At 44.1% G+C, this 21,241-nt stretch overlaps 1 protein-coding gene across 3 annotated transcripts in view; it reads right to left on the minus strand.

The window, feature by feature from the left end:
• Positions 1-21,241, minus strand: part of LOC132820986 (rho GTPase-activating protein 6) — a 535,965-nt gene that overhangs the window by 308,494 nt on the left and 206,230 nt on the right. Inside the window, exon 1 of one of the 3 annotated variants that reach the window (XM_060833424.1) lies at positions 7,168-7,552. The exons of the other annotated variants lie outside the window; for them this stretch is intronic. Within the exon in view, the coding sequence (XP_060689407.1) occupies positions 7,168-7,209 (42 nt within the window). The 5' untranslated portion in view covers positions 7,210-7,552. Of the gene's footprint in view, positions 1-7,167; positions 7,553-21,241 lie in introns of those variants that run through there. 3 annotated transcript variants of the gene reach the window in all.

Consider the following 21,241-nt stretch of genomic DNA (forward strand, 5'->3'; position numbering starts at 1 on the left):
CTTATAGATTCCTCCAACCTTTCAACCCTCTGAAAACTCTGCACTCTTGTAATTTTTATCAACAGAATGCCCTGGAGAAACTCAGCAATTCTGACGGCATTTCTAAAGAGAAAAACAGAATTAACATTTTGCAAACAATACAAAGGTTTGACTCGAAACATCAATTCTGTTGCTTTCTCCACAGACACTGCCACACCTGCTGAGTATTTTCCGCATTTTCTGTTTTTATTTCAGATTACTACATCAGCAGTCTTTTGATTTAATTGCCCTTTTTTTGTCATTCCACCATTGGCCACCATGCCTTCAGCTGTCCTGGCACTCACTAAGCTCTGGAATTGTCTCATCAACTCTCTCCATCTCACTTGTCTCTTTTAGGATGCTCCTTAAAATCTACTGCTGCCATCAATTTTTCAAGTTAATTTACACCAAAATGAACTTTCCTAAAAGGTCCTTATGTGGCTCTGTGTGTTACTTTATTTGATTACATTCCAGTGAACGGACTGGGAAGTTTTATTACATCAAAAAGGTCCTATATAACTCTACTGATCTCAATGTTCAATATTCTCAACAATGGAGCATCTAAGGTAGAGAATTCCAAATATTTACAGCCATCTGAGTAGAGATTTCTCCTCATAGAGTCTAAGTTATTAATCCCTTACCCCAAGACCATTTCCCTGTGTTCTTGGTTTCATACTAAGGGAAATAACCTCTTGATATCTATTCCCTTAATGACTAGATTAGATTCCCTACAGTGTGGAAGCAGGCCATTTGGCCCAACATGTCCGCACCGACCCTCCGAAGAGTAACTCACATAGACCCATTTCCCTCTGACTAATGCACTATGGACAATTTAGCATGGCCAGTTCACCTGCCCTGCACATCTTTGGTCTATGGGAGGAGACCGGAGCACCCAGAGAAAACCCACATAGACGGTCACTCAAGACTGGAATCGAACCTGGGACCCTAGTGCTAGGAGGCAACACTGCCAACCACTCAGCCACCATGTTTATAGCCCTGAATGTTTCAATTAGATCACTTCTTATTCTTCAGAAAATATAGATTCTAGTCTCTCTTCCTGGGAGGACCCTCTCATCCCAGGAACCAATCTAATGAACTGTTGCTGCACTGCTTCCCAGTTCAGATTATCTTTGCATAGGGCAGGCTCTTGTGGGGCAGAGGTAATGTCCTTACCTCTCAGCCAAGAAGCCTGGGTTGAAATACTACCTCCTCCAGAGTCTGTGTAATAACATCTTTGAATAGGCTGAATAGAAAATATCTATCCTTTCATAGACACGGAGACCAAAACCACATACAGTACTCCAGGTGTGGTTTTACCAAAAGTCTTATTCAATTGTAGCAGGTCATTCTTATTTTTACAATAAAGGCCAACATTCCATTACCTTTCCTAATTGATAGCTGTATCTGCATGCAATGTTTCTGCATTCCTTATATGAGTATGTCCAAGTCTATCTGAATGTCAATATTTAAAGTTTTACATTATTTAAAGAAGTATTCCTTTTTTGATATTACTACTACCATTGTACAGTCTGGAAAGAGGGACATTACACCTATTTGTTTGCATATCTCTGACTTAAATTTCTTAACTGTGAGGGCTTGTCATGAGACAAACTGAACCCCAATACAGATATTTCCAATGGATTTGCAGTCCAAAATGGTACATGGAGTAAATGCATTTAGTAAGCACTCTAAAGTGAGTAGGACAACTGACTGCAACTTGCGCAGAAAAATATCAATCTTGTATGTTACATCTTTGCTGCTTGTACCATTTAAGTGATGGAAGAAATGTTATCAGCACTCTCCAACAAGAGAAAAGGAGGTTATTATTCCATGTACCAAGCTATTAGAATAATGGAGACCATGGAACACTTTAGTCCAACTGTAACCCATAAACCCAAGCACAAGCTCAACAACAGAAACCACTGAGTAAAGCTCAATTGCCAAAATGACACAGATTGGCAGATATCCATGTTAAAGTGTCCATATAAAACACTAGATGGATGATTGTAATCAGAGAATATTTGAGGTTAGCCAATTTACAGTACGTTTCAATTCAGGTGAGCACTGGTATGTGTGAATGCATAAAACAGAGACATGTTGGGATTATTTCATAAACAAAACTTGCAGCTGAGCTCTCCTGAATAGGTTCCATTCACTTGAAGTACTGTACACTATCTGGCATCTCCTTGGCAACAGGACTCTTTTTAAAATAATTGTTGCAGGTTTTTTATATGTAAGGCAGTAAACTGAATGGTGAAAAACAAGACTGCAGTACAACAAGCCACATAGAGTGGAGGGGAGATTTAGCCCATTCCTTTCATCACCAGTGTTTATGTACTGGCAGAGAAAAAAAAATCCTTAAGTATTTATAAAACTACTCACATGATCACTTTAGGACAAAATGTGTAATGTATCCCATGTCACTAAACAGTTATTCTGGGTACGATGCTGTATCCCAAAGCAATGATTATCCAATGAGGTCTGATTGTTTTCAATTAATAATTCTCAGAATGTGAGCATCACTAGAACGTTACTATCATTTACAAACCATCCCAAAGCTACAAGAGGAAAGGTGATGGTGGGTCTTCTTCCTGAATCTTTGTTGAGAATTCACCCACAGGGCTGTTTCAGGATTTTGACCCAAAACACAGGGAAGGAATACCAATATATGTCAAGCACATATTACCGTGTGACTTGGCAGACAATCAGAAGGTGATAGTCTTCCCATATCTCTACTGGTCCTTACCTAGGTGATGGAAATCCTTATGTTTGGTTGAAACATTTTCAAAACCTTGATGTAGTGGCAGTGCACCAAACAGATAGCAGACACAATAATGAAGATGCAAGGAGGGGATACTTAGAGTCAAAGTCATAGAGATGTACAGCATGGAAACAGACCCTTCAGTCCAACTCATCCATGCCGGACAGATATCCCAACACAATCTAATCTCACCTGCCAGCACCCGGCCCATATTCCTCCAAACTCTCCCTATTCATATATCCATCCAAATGCCTTTTAAATGTTGCAATTGTACCAGCCTCCACCACATCCTCTGGCAGCTCATTCCATACACGTACCACCCTCTGTGTGAAAAAATTGCCCCTTAGGTCCCTTTTATATCTTTCCCCTCTCACCCTAAACCTATGCCCTCTAGTTCTGGACTCCCTCACCCCAGGGAAAAGACTTTGCCTATTTATCCTATCCATGGCCCTCATCATTTTGTAAACCTCTGTAAGGTCACCCCTCAGCCTCCAACACTCCAGGGAAAACAGCCCCAGCATGTTCAGCCTCTCCCTGCTCAAATCCTCCAACCTGCCAACATCCTTGAAAACCTTTTCTGAACACTTTCAAGTTTCACAACAGCTTTCTGATAGGAAGGAGACCATAATTACATGCAATATTCCAACAGTGGCCTAACAAATGCCCTATACAGCCACAACATAATGTCCCAACTCCTGTATTCAATACTCTGACCAATAAAAGAAAGCATACCAAATGCCTTCTTCACTATCCCATCTACCTGCAACTCCACTTTCACGGAGCTATGAACCTGCACTCCAACGTCTCTTTGTTCAGCAGCACTCCCTAGGACCTTACCATTAAATGTATAAGTCCTGCTAAGATTTGTCCTCCCAAAATGCAGCACCTCACATTTATCTGAATTAAACTCCATCTGCCACTTCTCGGCCCATTGGCCCATCTGGTCAAGATCCTGTTGTCCTCTGAGGTAACCTTCATCACTGTCCACTACACCTCAATTTTGGTGTCATCTGCAAAATTACCAACTGTACCTCTTATGCTCGCATCCAAATCATTTATGTAAATGACAAAAAGTAGAGGACCCAGCACTGATCCTTGTGGCACTCCACTGGTCACAGGCCTCCAGTCTGAAAAACAACCCTCCACCACCACCCTCTGTCTTCTACCTTTGAGCCAGTTCTGTATCCAAGTGGCTAGTTCTCCCTTTATTCCATGAGATCCAAGTTTGTTAAGCAGTCTCCCACGGGGAACCTTGTCGAACGCCTTAATGAAGTCCATATAGATCACATCTACTGCTCTGCCCTCATCAATCTTCTTTGTTACTTCTTCAAAAAACTCAATCAGGTTTGTGAGACATGATTTCCCACGCACAAAGCTATGCTGACTATCCCTAATCAGTCCTTGCCTTTCCAAATACATATACAACCTGTACCTCAGGATTCCCTCCAACAACTTGCCCACCACCGAGGTCAGGCTCACTGGTCTATAGTTCCCTGGCTTGTCTTTACCACCCTTCTTAAACAGTGGCACCACGTTAGCCAACCTCCAAACTTCCGGCACCTCACCTGTGACTATCGATGATGCAAATATCTCAGCAAGGGGCCCAGCAATCACTTCTCTAGCTTTCCACTGAATTCTAGGGTACACCTGATCAGGTCCTGGGGATTTATCTACCTTTATGCATTTCAAGACATCCAGCACTTCCTCCTCTATAATCTGGACATTTTGCAAGGTGTCACCATCTATTTTGCAATGGTCTATATCTTCCATATCCTTTTCCACAGTAAATACTGATGCAAAATACTTGTTTAGTACCTCCCCCATTTTCAGCAGCTTCACACAAAGGCCACCTTGCTGATCTTTGAGGGGCCCTATTCTCTCCCTTTTGTCCGTAATGTATTGGTTTAAACCCTTTGGATTCTCCTTAACTCTATTTGCCAAAACTATCTCATGTCCCCTTTTTGCCCTCCTGCTTTCCCTCTTAAGTTAACTCCTACTGCATTTATACTCTTCCAAGGATTCACTCGACCTATCCTGTCTGTACCTTACATATGCTTCCTTCTTTTTCTTAACCAAACCCTCAATTTCTTTAGTCATCCAGCATTCCCTATACCTCCCAGCCATTCCTTTCATCCTGACAGGAATATACTTTCTCTGGATTCTTGTTATCTCATTTCTGAAGGCGTCCCATTTTCCAGACGTCCCTTTACCTGCGAACATCTGCCCCCAATCAGCTTTCCAAAGATCTTGCCTAATACCGTCAAAATTGGCCTTTCTCCAATTTAGAACTTCAGCTTTTCGATCTGGTCTATCCTTTTCCATCACTATTTTAAATCTAATAGAATTATGGTCGCTGGCCCCAAAATGCTCCCCCACTGACTCCTCAGTCACCTGCCCTGCCTTATTTCCCAAGAATAGGTCAAGTTTTGCACTTTCTCGGGTAGGTATATCCACATACTGAAAGTTTTCCTGTACACACTTAACAAATTCCGCTCCATCTAAACCCTTAACATTATGGCAGTCCCGGCCTATGTTCAGAAAGTTAAAATCCCCTACTATAACCACATTATTCTTACAGATAACTGAAATCTCCTTACAAGTTTGTTTCTCAATTTCTCTCTGACTATTAGGGGGTCTCTAATACAATCCAATAAGGTGATCATCCCTTTCTTATTTCTCAGTTCCAACCCAATAACTTCCCTGGATGTATTTCCGGGAATATCCTCCCTCAGTACAGCTGTAATGCTACCCCTTATCAAGAATGCCACTCCCCCTTCTCTCTTGCCTCCCTTTCTATCCTTCCTGTAACGTGTATCCTGGAACATTAAGCTGCCAGTCCTGCCCATCCCTGAGCCAGTCCCATGTTCCTAACCATGCCCTGAGTTCATCTGCCTTCCCTGTTAGGCCCCTTGCGTTGAAATAAATGCAGTTTAATTTATTAGTCCTACCTAGTCCCTGCCTGCCCTGACTGTTTAACTTGCTTCTGTTCTCAACTGTACCAGTCTCAGATTGATCTCTTTCGTCACCATCTCTCTAGGTCCCACCACCCCCCCACCACCTTCCTCATTTAAGTCCTCTCGAGCAGCTCCAGCAAATCTCCCTGCCAGTATATTAGTCCCCTTCCAATTTAGGTGCAATTTGTCCTTCTTGTACAGGTCTCTTCTACCCAGAAGAGATTCCAATGATCCAAAAATGTGAATCCTTCTCCCATAGACAACTCCTCAGCCATGCATTCATCTGCTCTATCCTCCTATTCCGGCTCTCACTCGCTCGTAGCACCAGGAATATTCCATAGATCACAACTCTCAAGGACCTCCTGCCTAGTTCTCTGTAATCTCCCTTCAGAATCTCAACCTTTTTCCTTCCTACGTCATTGGTTCCAATGTGGACAATGACCTCCTGCTGGCCTTGCCCGTGAGAACATTCTGCACCCTCTCTGAGACATCCTTGATCCTGGCACCAGGGAAGCAACACACCATTCTGATTTTTCGCTGCTGGCCACAGAAACGTCTGTCTGTACTTCAGACTAGAGAGTCTCCGAACATAACTGATTTCTTGGAACCCGATGTACCCCCTTTGTATTAGAGCCAGTCTTAATACCAGAAACTTGGCTGTTCGTGCTACGTTCCCTTGAGAATCCATCACCCCCTACATTTTCCAAAACAGCATACCTGTTTGAAATGGCCACAGAAGGCTCCTCCACTAGCTGCCTATCTCTCTTACCTTTCCTGGAGTTAAGCCATCTATGTGACTGTATCTGAGACTCTCCCCTCTTCCTACAACTGCCATCCATCACATACTATTGCTGTTACAAATACTTAAGATAACAGGATATTCTCAAAGTATGTTCACTTTGACCAACTTGGTGATGTTGACTTTGGTAAATTGTGGGACCAGGACTACACAGAAAGGATTTGTTAAAGTCCACCCAGGATCTTCCACAAGTAAGGGAGTTCTTTCATACATCAGAGCAGCACGCTGCCCCGGTTCCCAACAGCTAAGCTTGGCTCGTCAGCATTTGGGGTTTTTTTTGTAAAGCCTGCAGGAAATGTGAATAATTGCAGAATTTTCTGATGTCAGAAGTCTGCAGTGTTCGTCACTGTAACAGAGGAAATGGAAAGCATACCACGTTAAATTAATCAGATTGCTGCCTTTCAACACCAAGTTGGTCAATCACTCTTGCATCCAACAAACACCCTGCTAATTCTCAAATGGACACAGTGCGTGTGAGCAACTGTGCTCACACAGAATAGCAGAACTTTTAATGACAGTGGCAAATTAAATAACACAACGCCGAATAATACGAAAATAACAGGCCAGCTCCCCAAAGGGTGTAGAGGGAGAAATTGTCAGTACTCACGGAATTTCACATTAAAGCAATCACTTACCGCACAGGTAACCTGCTTTTCAAAAAACACAGAGTCTGCCATAGCTTATGCATAGACAATCCACATACACCGGCTGCTGCAGTCAGTTGCAACGCCAAAGTGATGGAACTCGAATGAACTTCCGTGAAACCAACCAAGAACTCTCGCCCTCACACCAGCTTAGAGACTCCAGGTTCATGTCAATATTCTCAGGTGCTGCTGCGCCTTATGCTCTCCACTTGATAAGCAACGTCGACCATCTTTCGTGGAGAGCCTATTTCACGTTGTTTCAGGTCAGACTAGAGACAGCGTACAGTCGGCACTGCCTGCAGCTCGGACCAGACTGCAGGAAGATAGTTCATGATTTTAAACCCTTTTGCACTGCAGGTGGCTCTTCACGGGGGGGTTTTCAACTGACGACAACTCTCAAGTCACTGACACATCACGCTCGGAATCTGATTGAAGGAATGCTCTGACCCCTTCCTCGCCACCGAGATGACATTGCTGAACACAAGGGAAGGAATTGCAGCTGTTTCTAGTCGGAAGACCGCACTAACCTCAGATTCAGTTCTCTCCAGCCCTGTCCACACATGTGCGAGCACTTTGGAAAGCGCGATTCAAAAAAAATTGTAGCTCGCTAATTTAAACTGAACAAGATGCACGTAAGAATGACCAAAATTAGCTAAACGCTGCCAAAATTGTTGGTGGCTCTTCATTTTATGCCTGCAGTTCCTGGGTAAATCGAATGAGCACAGTCGTCTCAAAATCCATAAAGTTATGAATTTTTTTCTCAATTTGTAACAAATGATGGAACAAATTGCATCTGATTGTCTTTAGTGTTTGACTCCTCTGGGCTGTAGCTCAATGTTGGGTCCACCAGGCTGAACTCAATGTTGGGTCCACCGGGCTGTAACTCAATGTTGAGTCCATCGGGCTGTAACTCAATTTTGGGTCCACCGGGCTGTAACTCAGTTTTGGATCCACCGGGCTGTAACTCAATGTTGGGTCCACCGGGCTGTAGCTCAATGTTGAGTCCACTGGGCTGCAGCTCAATGTTGGATCCACTGGTCTGGAGCTCAATGTTGGGTCTACCGGGCTGTAACTCAATGTTGGGTCCACTGGGCTGTAACTCAATGTTGGATCCACTGGTCTGGAGCTCAACATTGAGTCCTCTGGGCTGTAGCTCAATGGTGAGTCCACCGGGCTGTAGCTCAGTGGTGAGTCCACCAGTCTGTAACTCAATATTGGGTCCACCGGGCTGTAACTCAATGTTGGGTCCACTGGGCTGGAGCTCAGTGTTGGGTCCACTGGGCTGTAACTCAATGTTGGGTCCACCAGGCTGTAGCTCAATGTTGAGTCCACCAGGCTGTAGCTCAATGTTGAGTCCACCGGGCTGTAGCTCAATGTTGAGTCCACCAGTCTGTAACTCAATGTTGAGTCCACCGGGCTGTAGCTCAATGTTGAGTCCACCAGTCTGTAACTCAATGTTGAGTCCACCGGGCTGTAGCTCAATGTTGAGTCCTCTAGGCCATGACTCAGGAAAACCCAGGGCCTATCTGCTGAGGCAAACATCCGTCAGAGAAGGGAAAGCAAAACTGTGCTTCAACTCAGCTGAAACCACAGGGTTGCACCATTTAAAGCGAAGAGGAAATGGATGAAAAAGACTTGGTAAATGCCCAGCGAGATTCATAAGGTCATGTGTGGCAATTTTAAAGATGTTGCTGTAATGTTTATTTTTTAAGTAAATCACACATTTTACTTGCGCTCCTCAATCTCATTTGTTACATTTCCCTGCTCACCCTGGTCTGGAGCCTTTAGTTGAAATGATAGAATCAGCTTTTGTAAGGAGAACAGAGTGAGAACATTAACTATTTGACTGAATTGTGTCCAGGGTCAGGTGGGAAAGAGGGGAGGCAGGAATGTGCAGGAGAAGCAGACAAATGGTGGGCATAATTTCTTGCCAAAAGTGAGGGCTGCAGATGCTGGAGATCAGAATCTAGATTAGAGTGGCGCTGGAAAAGCACAGCAGGTCAGGCAGCATCTGAGGAGAAGGAATATTGACGTTTCGGGCAAAAGGCCTTTATCAGGAATGAAGGCAGGGAGCCTCCAGGGTCCCACTCTCTCCCATTTATCTCGCCACCCCGGAGGCTCCCTGCCTTCATTCCTACTAAAGGCCTTTTGCCCAAAACGTCGGTTTTCCTGCTCCTCGAATGCTGCCTGACCTGCTGTGCTTTTTCAGCACCACTCTAATCTAGGCATAGATTCTTGGACAGCTTCATGTGTACATACAGTGACATGTACCCGGATGAAGCTGCCATCCAGGTGTGCGGCTGCAGGCATGTAGCTACATCTTGCTTTTTATCCTCTTCCTTCTCTTCTCATTGGAGAATGCTGAGTATCCTATATCTTCCTCTTGCTGCAGCTCCACCTTCTCTACATTGCAAGATTGTGCACTGTTATTCGAGAGATGTAGCATACAGAAGTGTGTGCCTTCAGACTTCAAAACTAATTTTGGAAACATATGTCTTTCACTGTGGATGGCCAAAAACCCTGTAATGCTTAAGTACTTCTGGGGAGATCCATTTCACTAAATAACCACTCCCTGCAGGCATCTCACCTCATTGACCCTGAACCGTTAGAGAGAGCTTGGAATACACATGTACTGGCTGTTCAAGTCAGAATTCGGGGTTAATTTCAAAGCTCTTTGATATGGCGACTTTTCCAATTGCTGCCTGAAGATCGTACACTCACCTGCAAAATTCAGAAGTTGATAGGACCATGTCTGGTTCCAGACTCAGCACCACATATCAGGATTTTAATCCCAGCTCATATCTTATCTCATCTTCCTTAAACAAAATGGGTTGACAAGTGACTCAGTGGTTAGCACTGCTACCTCACAACACCAGGGACCCGGGTTTGATTCCAGCCTCCGGCAACTGGCTGCATGGAGTTTGCACATTCTCCCCATGTCCACATGGTTTGCCTTCAGGTTCTCCTGTTTCCTCCTACAATCCAAAGATGTGCAAGTTAGTTAGACTGGCCATGGTAAATTCCCCATTGTGTCCAGGGATGTGCAGACTGGGTGGATTAGCCATGGGAAATGCAAGGTTTCAGTCATAGGATAGAGTTATGGGTCTGGGTGGGATGGTCTTCAGAGGATCAGTGTTGACTGCTTCCACACTGTAGGGATTCTATGATTCTTTCCCTATAGTTCAAAATAAGAGCAATTCCGTTTGAAAGCATTTTAGGACAAGCTGAGGTTGTGAAAAGTTCTAGATAAATACAAACTCTCTCATTGCTTTTAGTCTGTTTGCTTTTTATTGTGCTCGTGATTCACTGAAGAAATAAATCCTGTAATTTGTTTTTTTAAGTTTTCTTAAATAAATTGCAAATACAATTTTAAAAAACAACTTCTGAAAGCTTGGCAACATGATGGTTGAATGGGAGAACTGAGCAATAGTTTAAACTATTGTCCTACTTTTTTTTTAATCTTGCTGTCTGTCATTGTGAGAAAGAATAAAAGGTTAAGTTTCTTCTGGGGATGGAAGCTGGCAGCAAGTGGCTATGTGGCCCCTCGATTCTTTTACATTACTCAGTGATATCATAGCTGATCTGCACCTCAACATCATTTACTCAGGGTACTTGATATACCTTCATAGCCTCACCTAACAAAATGTCTATTCATGTCATTCTTGAAAACGTCATGACCACTTACAGATCAAACACCAAAGGCAGGCTGCTGGCCAAGGATGGAGTGATTCGTATGAAAAACAAAGAAGTCATCTGACAATGCTGGGGGAACGCTTCAGAGACCTCATCATCTAGGGTTCTGTCATTGTTCTGAGCATCCTCGGCCGTATCCCACAGCATGCTACACGCCACAAACTCAGCAACGCCTCAGCCCTGTCCGAAGGCCATCTGCCAGCTTAAGAACAAGGCTGCTGAAACAGATGGCATGCCTGCTGAGGCTTTGAAATGTGGAGGCAAAGAGTTCCTGCTGACAGCGATACTCCCTTGTCTGCATTATCTGGAAGGAGAAGAACATCCCGGCAGACCTCTGAGATGCCACAGTCATGAGCATTTTCAAATAAGGGAACAGCTCCGATGTGGTAACTTCTGGAGAATCTCCCTGCCCCCGACTGTTGCAAAAGTCATTGCCAAGGTCCTCCTCAACTGTCTCCTCCCTGTGGTTGAGGAACTCCTCCCAGAATCGCAGTGTGATTACTGGCCATGGAGGGGCACAACAGATGTGATTTTCACCTTGCAACAGCTGTAGGAAAAATGCAGAGAAAAGAACCAACTCTTGTACATAGCCATCTTCGACCTTAGAAAGGCCTTTGACACCATCAATCAGGAAGCATTATGGAGTGTCCCCCTTCTCTGCTTTGGCTGCACTATGGAATTTGTCACCATTCTTCACCTGCTCCACAACAACATGGAAACTGTGGTAATGACAAATGGCTCCAGCACCAACCCATTCCCCATTCAGACCAGTGTCAAGCAGGGTTGCACCATTGCCCAACACTGTTAGCGATCTGCCTCACTATAATGCTTCACCTTGCTGCTGACAAGCTCCCCACAGGATTGGAGCTCACTTACAGAAATAATGGGAAATTATTCAAACTCCACTACATTCAAGCCAAAACCAAAGTCACCCCAAACAGTGCCATCAAGCTGCGGTACCCAGATGATGCTTGCATATGTGCAAACTCAGAGGACGAATGCCAGACCATGTCAACAGCTTTACAGAGGCATATGAGAATATGGGTCTCACCCTGAACATCCATAAGACAAAGGTCCTCCATCAACCTGGCCAGCACTGCAGAGCAAACCCCTGAATATCAAGGTCCTTCAGGAGGCCTTAAAGAACATTCGTCACTTCCAATACTTGGGGAGTATTCTATTGACCAAAGCATACATTGGTGAAGAGATTCAAAACTGCCTTCAAAGTGCTAGCACAGCTCTCAACCTCAACATCAGATTCAAAACCAAGCTCATGACATTCGGAGGTGTGGTCATTCCCCCCTCTCCTATATGGCTTTGAGATGTGGACAGTCTATAGCAGACACTTCCTGCTCCAGTACCATCAGTGCTGCCTGCGCAAGATTCTGTGAATCCACTGGGAAGACAGACACACCAATACCGCTGTCCTCAACCAGGCCAACATTGAGGTACTGAGCACCCTAGTTTGGCTGTGATGGGCTGGGCACATCACCTTCATGACTAACACAAGACTCCCCAAGCAGGCGCTTTACTCCCATTTCCAAAACGACAGATGATCCCTAGTGTGGACAGAGGGAACACTTCAGGGATACCCTCAAGGCCTCAATGGCTAAGTGTGGCATTCCCAGCGACACCTGGGAATCACTGGCCCAAAACTGTCCAAAATGGAAGAGGAGCATCCGGGAAGGCATCAAGCACCTAGAGAGACATGCCGTCGGGAAAAAGGGGAAATCAAGCAAAAACAATGTAAGGAGCATGCTCCCACATTCCTCCCTATGACTACCTCTTGCCCCAAGTGTGGCCGAGTCTGTAGAAGCCACATCAGACTTTACAGCCACCTACAGACTCACCCTGAGAGTGGAAGACCGTCATCCTTGTCTGTGAGGGATCACTAATGACTGATGACTTGCCAATTTCAATCTGCACTGCAAGCTCATTTACATTGTTTTGTATACTGTGTGCACTTAAGTAAAAACCTCTCCCTAGTTCTGCATTGACTGTCCCTCCTTTCATAGTTATCCTCTTATTTGCTGTGCCTAAAGTTAAATTCCTGACTCTTCCCACACTCTCTGTCCTATTATTTGTTCTGACTGTAGGTTGTCAGTGGAATGACAGACAAAATTGTAACAATGGGACTCCTTTAACAAGGAGATAACTTAGATACAGCCAAGGTGTGTTCCCAAATGGGTAAACGTAGAACAAACAAATTCAGATGTAAGACATAAAGATTAAGATGAAGAGGAAAAGGGTGCATAAGACAAGATAGAACAAGATAGAACTAAGCTGAATATAGAAGTTTCAAATGGGACGTGACCAAACGAAGAAACAAATAAAGATGAGAGTGGCAGTTAACAAAAAGGGCCTCCTCCACCACCACTCCCTCACCACCTGACGCCTGGAGGAAGAACGCCTCATCTTCCGCCTCAGGACCCTCCAACCCCAGGGCATCAATGTGTACTTCACCAGCTTCCTCATTTCCTCCATTCCCCCTCCCCCCAACCTTACTCCAGTTCCAAACTTCCAACTCAGCACCGCCCTCATGATTTGTCCTACCTGTCCCTCTTCCTTCCCACCTATCTGCTCCACCCTCCCCTCTGACTACCACCTTTCCCCCCACCTCCATCCACCTATTGCACTCTCAGCTACCTTCCCCCCAGCTCCACCCCTCTCATATTTATCTCTCCACCTCTGAGGCTCCCAGCCTCATTCCTGATAGAACAGAGAACATAGAAAAATACAGTGCAGTACAGGCCCTTTGGACCTCGATGTTGCACCGATCCAAGCCCACATGACCTACACTAGCCCACTACCCTCCATATACCTATCCAATGCCCGTTTAAATGCCCATAAAGAGGGAGAGTCCGAGGGACTTTTGCCCGAAACGTTGACGTTCCTGCTCCTCGGATGCTGCCTGACCTGCTGTGCATTTCCAGCACCACTCTAAACTAGACTCTGATTTCCAGCAGAAAATGTGTTGCTGGTTAAAGCACAGCAGGTTAGGCAGCATCCAAGGAACAGGAAATTCGACGTTTCGGGCATAAGCCCTTCATCAGGATTTCCAGCACCTCACTTTTGCATAATTGATCCACTCGAGCAGTACCAGAACATTGTTGGTACAATATAAACCGACTGTCGTGCAGCAACTCATGAAGGTGGCCTAAACCTCCCTTCCTCAGGTTCTGAGCGACCGAATGGAATAAAAACATCAATGCTGTGGAAACACAGTCATTGCCAAGTCCCTTTCCCAATCTTTCCCCACTGTCACTGCATGCTGAAATTCCTCACTTGCCCCATTTTGGGAGTATCACTTCAACAATTAAAAACAACTGCAAACACAGGGCACCGAGAGATAAGAACAAATGCAATATTGCCAACATTGCTTTCATCCCTAGGTTGAAAATATATGTTCACATAATAATGGTGGCGATAGAGTTACTGACACAATGCAATGTGTCCTGTCAAAAGGTAATACTGCAGAAAGCAGGTCTCAAAATGGTTCAAATACCTTGAGTGATAATTCAAGTGGCTTGAGCCAGTGCCATCTATATGGCAGATTACAGTTTCTCTTCCCTGGTATATGACAGCTTTTCTCATCATTCTTTCACCTTCACTTTAAAAAAGGGCTGAAACTTGCCTTTGAAGTGTCGCAGAGACACATGGGCTGGTCTCCAAACAGCATCTCCCATCCCTTGAATAGGACAGATATTGGATCAGTCTTGATGGTCACTATATCTTGCAATAACAGTTTCCCCCCCCCCCCCCCCCCCCCACCCTTTTACTCAATAAATGGAACATATTAGATGATGACCAATTTACTGCATCAGTAAATATAATTCTGGTCTTAATATCCTATATATTAAATTGTACTTGTTTCTTTATTAGCTATATATACATGTTTGTTTATTCCCTTGTTGTACTTTGAAATGCATTTCTAAAATATGCAGAATAGTTAAGACTGTATTTTGCTGAGATAAAGAGCTCTGCGACAGCTGTTTTGTATGGAGTCATAGAGATGTATAGCATGAAAACAGACCCTTCGGTCCAACCTGACCATGCCGGACAGATATCCCAACCCAATCTAGTCCCACCTGCCAGTACCGGCCCATGTTCCTCCAAACCCTTCCTATTCGTATACCCGTGCCTTTTAAATGTTGCAATTGTACCAGCTTCCAGCACTTCCTCTGGCAGCTCATTCCATACATGTACCATCCTCTGAGTGAAAAAGTTCCCTCTAGGTCTCTTTTATATAGTTTCCCTCTCATCCTAAACTTATGCCCTCTAGGTCTGGACTCCCCCACCCCAGGGAAAAGACCTTATCTATTTATCCTATCCATGTCCCTTGTGATTTTATAAACCTGTATAAGGTCACCCCTCAGCCTCCGACGCTCCAGGGAAAACAGCCCCAGCCTATTCAACCTCTTCCTATAGCTCAAATCCTCCAACCCTGGCAACATCCTTGTAAATCTTTTCTGAACCCTTTCAGGTTTCACAACATCTTTGGCAGGAGACAAGAATTGCACGCAATATTCCAACAGTGGCCTAACCAATGTCCTGTACAGCCGCAACATGAAGTTCCAACTCCTGTACTCAATACTCTGACCAATAAAGGAAAGCATACCAAATGCCTTCTTCACTATCCTATCTACCTGCAACTCCACTTTCAAGGAGCTATGAACCTGCACTCCAAGGTCTCTTTGTTCAGCAGCACTCCCTAGGACCTTACCATTAAGTGTATAAGTCCTGCTAAGATTTGCTTTCCCAAAACGCAGCACCTCACATTTATCTAAATTAAACTCTATTTGCCACTCCTCAGCCCATTGGCCCATCTGGTCAAGATCCTGTTGTAATCTGAGATAACCTTCTACACTGTCTACACCTCCAATTTTGGTGTCATCTACAAACTTACTAACATCTACCTCTTATGCTCAATTCCAAATCATTTATATAAATGATGAAAAGTAGCGGACCCAGCACCGAATCTTGTGGCACTCCACTGGTCACAAGCCTCCAGTCTGAAAAACAATCCTCCACCACCACCTTCTGTCTTCTTCCTTTGAGACAGTTCTATTCCAAATGGTGAGTTCTTCTGTATTCCATGAGATCTAACCTTGCTAACCAGTCTCCCATGGAAAACCTTGTTGAACCCCTTACTGAAGTCCATATTGATCACATCTACCGCTCTGCCCTCATCAATCCTCTTTGTTACTTCTTCAAAAACCTCAATCAAGTTGGTGAGACATGATTTGCCACACATAAAGCCACGTTGACTATCCCTAATCAGTTCTTGCCTTTCCAAATACAAGTGCATCCTGTCCCTCAGGATTCCCTCCAACAACTTGCCCACCACCAACATCAGGGTCACTGGTCTATAGTACACTGGCTTGTCCTTACCACCTTTCTTAAACAGTGGCACCAAGTTATCCCACCTCCAGTCTTACAGCACCTCACCTGTGACTATTGACGATACAAATATCTTCTGGGACTATTCATTATGAACTGCATAAGAACTGGCAGAATGTAATTGACTCTTAACCTTTTCACTAAGAGGAATCCAACATCCTTTCCTGGATTAAACTGCATTGGGTGCTGTGCAAAGAAGTACAGCGAAGTGAATTCTTTCAACAAATTCAACCTCAGGTGATCAAATCCCTTAATGTTTTATCTTTTAAAATAAATCTTGCAACAACTGACTAAGGTCCCTTTCAGGACCACCAGGGAGGAACAATAAATGCCATCCTGGTTAGCAATGCCTACATCCTAATGCCAAGCATATTCATCAAATATAAATATGGTCAGTGAATGAAAGCACACTTTTCATAAAACAGTTGGCTCTTACTTCCCACCATTCAATCAAGTTGCATTAACTAATCTCAGAAGGGCGACACTGAGGGCACCACAATTGGAGGTAGCTAACCAGAGAGATTGCAACCATTAAACTGTGGTCATGATTTGGAGATGCCGGTGTTGGACTGGGGTGTACAAAGTTAAAAATCGCACAACACCAGGTTATAGTCCAACAGGTTTAATTGGAAGCACACTAGCTTTCGGAGCGATGCTCCTTCATCAGCTGATTAAATTGTGGCATTTGTTTTTAATTATTATCAGTTAGCACCTGTGAGAATGCAATTGTTTGGATAATGGTTGGAAAGAAACTTTTTTTCATTGAAGCTTATGGAAGTGCATCTCGTACATTGTGGCTATTATGAACCTATGAACAAGGAACAAGAGTAACCCCTTGGCCTTTTGAACCTGCTTCGCCATTCAATAAGATCTGATTTTAGCCTCAACTCTATAATTCTTCATATCACTTTCATCCCCTTGGTTATCAAGAATCTATCTATCTTGCCTTAAAAATATTGAAAGGTTACGCATGTACTTCTAGTGACTCTCTACATTGTGTATATTACTAATCAGAGTGACGTGATCTTCAGAGTAACTAAGGCAACTTACTGTACTTTAATTCTCTGTTTCAATTTGGATTTTCTTTTCTTCTACTTGTAGCTTTTTTTTGTTCAGGTGTGATTTAACTCTTTTTTTAAATCAAAAAATCCCTCTCTGCCAATTCTACTTACCCAAGTTCTTGCGTACCCATTGTCTCACCCTCTGCCACTTAGTTTCTGTTTTTCATTCTCCCAGCTATTCTCCCTCTAGTCCTTAGCTCTCCCAGTTAATTTTCCTCTGCCATTGTACTTTCAAGGGGTTAATTGGTTATCTTGAAATTGCAACCATGCTGCTGCATATATTTTCCGTTTAAATTGGATGCTGAATCACAATACAGAAGTGTGGGACTCCCTGAAGTCTGCTCCAAGTACGCGCCAACATCACTGAAATGGAAAATCTGGACGTTTTCATTTGCATCATAAATCAAGCTTCCTGCAATGTTATATTGTGCATAACCCTTAAACACAAAACATGCTGCAGTACAAATTCATGTTTCACAGCAGGCTCTTTCATTAACTACTCCTGAGTAGTAACTCCCCGACATTACAACAGTGCTGCATTAAATCACAACAAACCTGCAAATCTTAATCATCAGCCATCATATAAAGTTTTACCGAAGTGCAACACAATTACACAACTGTCATTGTTGCTTCACTGCTTGAACCGGAGTAAGACATTTTGCTCCTCGATCCTGTTCTGGCATCCAGTTAGAAAATGGACAATCTGTATTTTGCTCACCTTATTCCCAGACTCTCTGATGTCATCACCCAATGAATCTGTCAATTTCAGTCAGGAAAATTTAAATTCATCCTTCCGCAACACCTTTTCAGGGAAAAGAGTGAATACGTCCACTCCCCTTTGTATAAAAAGTGTTTGCTGATTTGCTTAATTCCAGTTTTAAGGTTACACCCCTTTGTTCTGAAGTTCTTTCACCGAAGAAAATAGTGATTCAGAAGAGATTTACCAGGATGTTGCTGAATATAGAGGGCTTGACTTATCAAGAATGGCTGGATAAGCTGGGACTTTTTTCACTGCAGCGTAGAAGGTAGAAGGGTGACCTGACAGAAGTTCATAAAATAATGAGAGGTATAGATCGAGTTAATGGGAGTTGTCTTTTCCCTTGGATGGGGGATTTCCAGACTAGGGGGCACATTTTTAGGGTGAGAGGAGAGAGATTTGAAAAAGGACATGAGGGGCAATTTTTTACAGAGAGGGTAGTTCACGTATGGAATGAACTTCCTGAGGAAGTGGTGGATGTGGGCACAATTACAACATTTGAAAGACATTTGGATGGATACATGAATAGGAAGGGTTTGGAAGGATATGAACCAGGAGCAGGCAGGTGGGACTAGTTTAGTTTGGAATTATGATTGGCATGGACTGGTTGCACCGAAGAGTCTGTTTCCGTGTTGTACGACTCTATGACTCCGTGACTCTAAGCCTTGTTGTTAGTTCAAGAGCCTCCGTTATATCTCCTATCAGTCACCCAAATTCAAAGTAACACAGCAAAGTTAATGCAACCTAGCCTAGAATGTATGGCTGCTGAATTTGCTGATCGACAGGACACACCTCCAATCACAGCTGACAATTTCAGATTTTGGATGTAGAAGGATCCAGTCCTGGCAAAGCTGAAGCAATTGGTGTTGACGGGGAAAATCAAAGGGTGTCACATCTGGAACTGAAACCTTTGTGGTTCCAGCAAGACCAGAGGACAGCGTGTTATTATGGGAAGCAAGAGTGATTGTTCCCAACAAAGGTTGGACTCCACCAAGGGGTTTCCAAAATGAAGATGTTGATGAAAAATTACATTTGGTGGCCAGCATTAGATGCAGACAACGCTGCGTTGGTGGGGTAGTGCCCCAAGTGCCAATAAAGACAAAACTTACCATCAGCAGCTCCCCTACACTCGTGAGAATGGCTGGATAAACTCTGGACTCGGTTACATGATGACTGTGCAGCCCCTTTCATGGGCTCAACGTTTTTAGTCATTGTGATGCCCACTCAAAGTGGCTAGACCTGCACAGAGTGCATTCGTCAAACACGGAGATGACGTTAGAAACATTGCGTGCAATACACGGACTCCCAGAAGTGTTGATCATCATTTACCAGCAGGGAGTTTGAGTTGAGTGGTATTTGTCATATGAGGGCAGCTCCATACAATCCATCATCCAATGGTCTGGCAGACACAGCAGTCCAAACATTGAAGGCAGCCTTAAAGAAAGAGCCTACATCTTCATTTGATACCAATATGTCCCAGTTCCTATTTAATTAAAGGATCACCTCTCCAGGGATAGCTCCAGCAGAGTTGCTAATGGGAAGAAGACTCCACACTAGGTTAAATCTGATCTTCCCAGACCTGGGGAGGATGGTAAAACAGCATCAGGAATGCCAATGCTGCACACATGACTCTGCTAAGCGAGAAAGACAGTTTACTTCAGGGGATGATGTTTAGTGTAGGAACCACGGGAATGGCCCTGCATGGATGAGAGGCGTGGTCGATGCAAGGTCAGTTCCAGTGACATATAAAGTTTGGGTATGTACGATGGTCCTGAACATGTACATGGACTATATCAAAGCTACAGACTCACAAACGATGTGGGAGCAAAATGTGCCCAGCACCTCGACTGCCTGTTCTGGCATCCATGGGTTCACCATCTCCGTCAAGTGTTGAAGATATCTTGGAATTCGAGATGGACACAGTGGATGTCACCACCTTGATGCCTTTGCTGCCTGAAGAAGAGAACAAATTTCTTCCAAGGTGCTCTGGGCTGCCCACGTCAGAGGCAGATTTGGACGAACCTGAACCGGTGCCTAAGACACCCCAGAGAGGGCTACAAAAAAAAAAGAACCAGCCATATGTCCTCGGACTCAGAGGGGGAGGGATGTAGTGATTGTAACAAGGTCGGCCAGTGGACGTCATAGAACATGAGTTCCCTGATTGGACCAGATTAGGAGGACCTATCGGGGAGCCCAGTCTGACAGGTAAAAAGAGGGGTGTCAGAGGTTCTGTTCACTCTGAGTGTCAAGGACTCTCTCAGTGTAAATAAATCACCCGATGAAGGAGCGTCGCTCCGAAAGCTAGTGTGCTTCCAATTAAACCTGCTGGACTATAACCTGGTGTTGTGTGATTTTTAACAGTGAAAATAAAGGGTGATTTGGTGATGGAATATAAGCCTTCCTGGAGTTATTTCAGGGGGAGGGTGGTGAGTGACATACTACCAAGCCTTGACTGAAAAATGTACAACTCTTAGCTAAACATGGATTTAATAGTTGATCTGGGTCTTGGATCTTGATTTAAAAAAAATTAATACACTATGAAAAAGTTAAGCCTGCAAATTAAATGCCATTTATAATACTGCGCTAACAGAACCACTTAATCCTTAAACAAAGTGAAATACTATCCATATATAGAAAGGTATTAGCTTTCATCACAGAAGTCTTAATCCTGGAGTGCCACCCATGGGTCGAGAGCAATTAGAGTATTTCATTACTATTTGATGTGAACACAATGCCAGTAATCGAGAACAGGCTTTCCAATAAGCGAACATGTTGTAAACCAGAGGGTAATTGGTGAAGCAGTCCAACTGCTTTTACCACAGCTGACGCAGACTCCCAGAAAACTGAGCTTGGCTTTATAAGTAACCCACCTCAGAACTAACCCACCCTTGTGGCTGCCTATCAGCTTTAGGAATGTTGCCTGAAATGTCGATTCTCCAGTTCCTCAGATGCTGCCTGACCTGCTGTGATTTTCCAGCAGCACACTCTTGACTCTGATCTCCAGCATCTGCAGTCCTCACTTTCTCCTATCGACTTTAGGGACCAGCAGATCGAAGTAGGTCCCACCGCCAAGCCTGCACTCTCCCGACAGCAAAGGTTATCTAGGATTGGACACTTTAAGCCGAGGTGGATCCAGCCAGTTGGTTCCTGACTT

Source organism: Hemiscyllium ocellatum, chromosome 12 (genome assembly GCF_020745735.1).
Source record: "Hemiscyllium ocellatum isolate sHemOce1 chromosome 12, sHemOce1.pat.X.cur, whole genome shotgun sequence".
In the NCBI taxonomy this organism is placed as follows: Eukaryota; Metazoa; Chordata; class Chondrichthyes; order Orectolobiformes; family Hemiscylliidae; genus Hemiscyllium; species Hemiscyllium ocellatum.